This window comes from Hippocampus comes, unplaced genomic scaffold (assembly GCF_001891065.2).
Source record: "Hippocampus comes isolate QL1 unplaced genomic scaffold, H_comes_QL1_v1.1 scaffold85, whole genome shotgun sequence".
Classification (NCBI taxonomy): domain Eukaryota; kingdom Metazoa; phylum Chordata; class Actinopteri; order Syngnathiformes; family Syngnathidae; genus Hippocampus; species Hippocampus comes.
Window position 1 is genome coordinate 5979786 of NW_017805540.1, and position 5925 is coordinate 5985710.

Consider the following 5925-nt stretch of genomic DNA (forward strand, 5'->3'; position numbering starts at 1 on the left):
GATGCGCTAACCACTCGGCCACCAGGCCACTCTTATATAGCACTTCTCATACTTGAAAAAATGTAATTAAGTACAAAAAAGTGCAATTAAAACATCAAAAATTCAACATATACATACATGCATGCACACACACACACACACACACACACACACACACACACACACACACACACACACACACATATATATATAAATATATATATATATCAGAGGCGATTGCTCTAAGACTGCAAGGGAAGCTCAGCTTCTCCCAAAATGTCAAAAAATAAGTGATCAAATATATGTGTGTACCGGATGCTGGTCTGTCAAGGAGGGGAAGCTCAATTTCAGGCTACATCATAAAATGTGTCAGTTTATTTATACGTGAATTCTACTCTCCGTTCCTTTTCAAGAAAATGATCTGTGACCCTGTGGTGTTATATGTCAGTCTGCGAACACAAGCGACTACAATAAAACCCACCAGAAATAAAAGATTAATTTGTCGCTAGTTGTTTTCAACAAAGACAGTGTCGCTAAGATCATTAGAAAAAGTCTCCCGTTCAACTCAGAACAGAATGAGAATTGAAAAATGCTCCCATGGATGCCTACACTAAAAGATCGGTGATTGGCTCACTTCGCTGTCAATCAAAAGAGATTCAGACTCAGACAGATCATCCAATCATCATGCAGACAAGCTCAGTGTCCGGGCCAGCCCATAAACGCCCACTGTCCATAGACTCCCAGAGACGCTCAGCGTCCGATGGGCAGGACAAAACCAGCATTTATCAAATGACTCGTCTCGTTTCAATGCATTGGGACCACCCTCGAGACTCGCAGCGTCCGCGCTGCAGACACTCAGCGTCCACACAGTTTAAAGCACAGTGAAGCTGCAGGAATGAATGAGAAGAGTCGCGTCGTAACCAGTATTAACAAGCTGATTCGGAACAAAAGTTGAGCGCGTTGTAGCGCATATTTAGTCAATGACATGTACACACAATTGTATGTACACACATATATTTCAAAAAATATCACTTATTTTTTGACATTTTAGGGGAAGCTGAGCTTCCCTTGCAGTCTTAGAGCAATCGCCTCTGGTTCTTACTGTTTTCCGTTGTGTTATATTTAGAGCCTAAGAAGTGATTTTCAAACAAATATGTGCTGTAATTGACTTCACTACTGCGTTAGTATAGGTTGACAACAATCTAGAACAGTCCGACTTCCCACGTTCCCCAAATGCAGCATTAGTCTGAGCGAAATCAGTTTCCACACTCCATTTCAGTTGGTGGCGGTAATGGACCATTAAAAAGTGGAAAAAAACGCAACAGCTGCAGAAGAAGAAAAAGAAGAGAAGAAGAAGAAGAAGAAGAAGAAGAAGAAGAAGAAACAGCAGCAGTAACAGTCGAAGAAGCATCAGCACGCGAAGAAGTCGTTGCACATCATCATGATATGATTAAACTCCGCGTCTTCTGCGACATATTCGCGCTAGGTTGAATCTTAACATAGCTGGTTTAGAGAAGGCTATACAATAATTTTTCGCGAAAAAATGCGAAATTCGGAGTCGACAGCTATCCTACCGTGAAAACATAATGGGTCACTGGCGTCAAGATTAGACGTACATAATTTGAAGTTAGCCATGTGTCGTTTGTCCTAGTGGGATTTTCTTTCAGTTAGTCAATCAGCGAACGAGACCTGTGGGGGTCAACATCTAACATGAAATTCACAGAGCATCTTTCGGCTCACATCACCCCGGAATGGAGAAAACAGTATATTCAGTATGAGGTAAGTCTGCAATCCAAGCTAATTTAAAGCTCATACTGTAAACGATTTTAATTTATTTGTTTACAAGTAATGGAAATGTTTAATTGCAGGTTATGTTTCGTTTAATTGTTGTATGTCTCCATTTGAAACGAGACATCAAGTGTCTCTGAAATTTTGTTGTTTGTTGCTTTTTTTGGATTGTCTTAATCTGTCAGCAGAGCCCCAGCGTCAGTCACTCGTCAGTAGTCGAAACACTTCGTCAATACATGCTGACTAATCATGTTATTGTTATTTGGTATATGGGCGTGTTGTGTGATACAAACTTAACATATACGGCCTGAATCAGGTCTTTTACTCCGTTAGATCAAATTTTGATTGGATTCTTGCTGATGCCGAGCATTTTGAGGCAGGGGGGTTTGTTGTCATAAGGTTTTGCATTAGCCCCACTCTGAACGTTTTATTGGCATTTTTAATAGGTTTGAACGATGTGGGAGAATCCAATTCGATTTTTTTCCGTCAGTGTTCTGCAATCATTTATTTCTAGGTCATTTTCTCATATTTTTCAGCAAACAAAAGCTATAGAATAAGATGATATTGCAGTAAACAATATCAGCTGTGTTCAACGTTTATTAAAACGCACAAGAGTCTACAAGAGTATCATCCTCCCTGAGAGAAAAAGAACTGCAGAAAGATGTCTCTAGATGACTTTGAGGCAAAAAAAATCAAGAAGATTCAAAGATTCATTGCTGTTGTATCTACTGTATTTTCACAACCATACGGTGCTCCGTATTAAGATGAGCAGTGTCAGTTACGGGTGCTATTTCTGTATTTAAGACATGCACAATACCCATTTTAATATTGGACGCAGACATGGAAAAACGTACGCTCGCTTAAAAAAATATGGTAGCATGCATGCACTGCCAGCATGTGTGTTTAGCAAGACAGCCGAAGCAAAACTGAGTTCGGTTGTATTTAATTGAAGTATTTGACAATGTGCTCACATTATTTTTTTGATCAATCCTCATCAACAAATCCGTCAAAGTCCTCATCTTCTGTATCCGAAATGAACATCTGGGCAAATTCTCCATCCAACACACACGGTCCCGTCGCATCATTGTCAGAGTCAATCACGTTGCTGTGTGGCTCCTCAGAAATTATGCCGACTTTTGTGAAAGCTCGAACAACAGTACAAGCAGACATGTTAGCCATAACTCTGCCAGTCTTAGTAAAATTGTGTTTGCCATTGCTCTCACGATGCTCGTAACTTGACTTTGAACTCCCTGTTTATACCGATGTCCAGTGGGTGAAGTTTCTTCATCAAGCTTCCCGGAATGATAGCAAGATCAGAGTTTATTTGCTGCACTTATTTTTTCACAACAGCTCTGAGATGGAGTCACAGATCAAAAGGGACGGTGGCACATGGGAAAAAAACATCCGGTCTCTTTCCGTACAGCTCACTCAGCTACTCTCTCGTTTTCTCCTCAGCCATCCAGCTCTTTCGATTGGCCTTAACGATGATTCCAGGGGGAAACTTTTCTTTTAGGCAGCATCTTGCCAGTTTCTGTCCATTAACACGGCAACTAATCACAACGGTAAAAGCTGACTTCAAATGCCCTGTTGTGCTTATTGCTACCGTGTTGGTCCCCTTATTCTCTGAAGTGTAGTTCACCGGGATGTCGAAAGTGAGTGGCACCTTGTCCAGGTTGGTGATGTGATTGAGCTGGATGAATTTGTCAGCAATCCTTTTGTTGTATTACAAGATGCAAAGTATGCTTGTCCCTCATCACTTGCCGTTGCCCAAGCGGGTAAGCTAGGTATGTAGGGGTCGGCTGAGAGACCAGTCGATAGTGGAAGCCAAGTGAGGCCGGCAAAGCGGCAGAATAAAGGATTCATATCTTGAAGAAAGCGTCTTTATTTAATGCAACGCAGAACATTACACTTTTTACTGCAGTCGCAGCAGAAGTTGCCCAGCTTTTCCTTGTAATCCGCCAGATTTTGCTGCGCTACGGTCGTCCTTGCCCGGATGGATAGATGGCGCCGTTTCATAAAACGAAAGCACCAAGCACCATGTATTAGTTGATCTTGAAATTTCTCGTGGCTACTCGATTCCCATGGTCTTCCACGTAACTGATAGCTTGCAGTTTATACTGGGATTCGTAAGCGTGTCTCTTCGTCTGTGCCATTTTTGCCAAATTGATGTTGTTTAGCACTATATACATCTACTGGAGGCATGCCTTTAGCATCCTCTTTCACGCCCAAACTTCCCACTTTAATTTCCACATGATGTCCTCGGTTACATCCCCCTTTTCCCTATACAAGCAGCGTGTTGGCAGAACAACAGTCAGTCAAGCGCGGTGCTCATCATAGTCATACAACAGCACTCACAGATTTTGGAACTCGGTGCATACACAAGGCGCTGTCACATTAGGCGCCACGTCCATTCTGGAGAAAAGTTTAAATTGCGCCTTATGGTCGTGAAAATATGGTATCTACCTTCTGAAATAGATGGCCTCCTGTACTGTGAGCCTTGTGTGGAGAACAGACAAATAAGTGACCTCAACACTTCACACAGTCACAAAGGCCTGGGTGATAAATCACAATCAGTATGTATGCCGATCGAGACATGATCAATTTCAATACAAAAGGCATTTGATCAAATATTTGCTTTTAAAAAAATCAGGAAGAAATCCCTGACTCCAGCATTCTTCGTGCTGTTGTCAGTGGCTACAGTATGCTGAGAGATTTGTGCCACAATTATAAGCACGTAAAATGAAACTTTAAGCATTGAAGCGTGTTGTAAGTGCAGCCAAGTAGTGGAGTGGTCATATGATGAGAAGGGAAGGGCCGATTGATGCCAAAATATCAATATTTCATCCAGAGTGTTCAATTTCAAGTATCGATTCTCAAGCTAAAGTACTGATATTTACAATATACACTCACCGGCCTCTTCATTAGGTTCACCGTGCTCGTAACGGGTTGGACCCCCTTTTGCCTTCAGAAATGCCTCAATTCTTCGTGGCATAGACATTTAAAATATACACTCACCGGCCACTTTATTAGGTACACCGTGCTCGTAACGGGTTGGACCCCCTTTTGCCTTCAGAAATGCCTCAATTCTTCGTGGCATAGATTCAACAAGGTGCTGGAAGCATTCCTGAGAGTTTGGTCCATATTGACATGATGGCATCACACAGTTGGCGCAGATTTGTCGGCTGCACATCCATGATGCGAATCTCCCGTTCCACCACATCCCAAAGATGCTCTATTGGATTGAGATCTGGTGACTGTGGAGGCCATTTGAGTGCAGTGAACTCATTGTCATGTTCAAGAAACCAGTCTGAGATGATTCCAGCTTTATGACATGGCGCATTATCCTGCTGAAAGTAGCCATTAGAAGTTCGGTACATTGTGGTCATAAAGGGATGGACACGGTCAGCAACAATACTCAGGTAGGCTGTGGCGTTGCAACGATGCTCAATTGGTACCAAGGGGCCCAAAGAGTGCCAAGAAAATATTCCCCACACCATTACACCACCACCACCAACCTGAACCTGTTGATACAAGGCAGGATGGATCCATGCTTTCATGTTGTTGACGCCAAATTCTGACCCTACCATCGGAATGTCGCAGCAGAAATCGAGACTCATCAGACCAGGCAACGTTTTTCCAATCTTCTATTGTCCAATTTCGATGAGCTTGTGCAAATTGTAGCCTCAGTTTCCTGTTCTTAGCTGAGAGGAGTGGCACCCGGCGTGGTCTTCTGCTGCTGTAGCCCATCTGCCTCAAAGTTCGACGTACTGTGCGTTCAGAGATGCTCTTCTGCCTACCTTGGTTGTTGGGTGGTTATTTGAGTCACTGTTGCCTCTGTATCAGCTCGAACCAGTCTGGCCATTCTCCTCTGACCTCTGGCATCAACAAGGCATTTCCGCCCACAGAACTGCCGCTCACTGGATATTTTTTCTTTTTCGGACCATTCTCTGTAAACCCTAGATATAGTTGTGCGTGAAAATCCCAGTAGATCAGTTTCTGAAATACTCAGACCAGCCCTTCTGGCACCAACAACCATGCCACGTTCAAAGCCACTCAAATCACCTTTCTTCCCCATACCGATGCTCGGTTTGAACTGCAGGAGATTGTCTTGACCATGTCTACATGCCTAAATGCACTGAGTTGCCGCCATGTGATTGG

General features: G+C 42.9%; 1 protein-coding gene across 3 annotated transcripts in view; it reads left to right on the forward strand.

Moving 5' to 3' along the window:
* The first annotated feature begins 1341 nt into the window (after positions 1 to 1341).
* Positions 1342 to 5925, forward strand: part of LOC109521336 (xenotropic and polytropic retrovirus receptor 1 homolog) — a 71841-nt gene continuing 67257 nt past the window's right edge. For all 3 annotated transcript variants that reach the window (XM_019879153.1, XM_019879154.1, XM_019879155.1), the window contains exon 1: positions 1342 to 1758. In XM_019879153.1, coding sequence (XP_019734712.1) covers positions 1690 to 1758 — 69 coding nt within the window. In that variant the 5' untranslated portion in view covers positions 1342 to 1689. The remainder of the gene's footprint in view (positions 1759 to 5925) is intronic.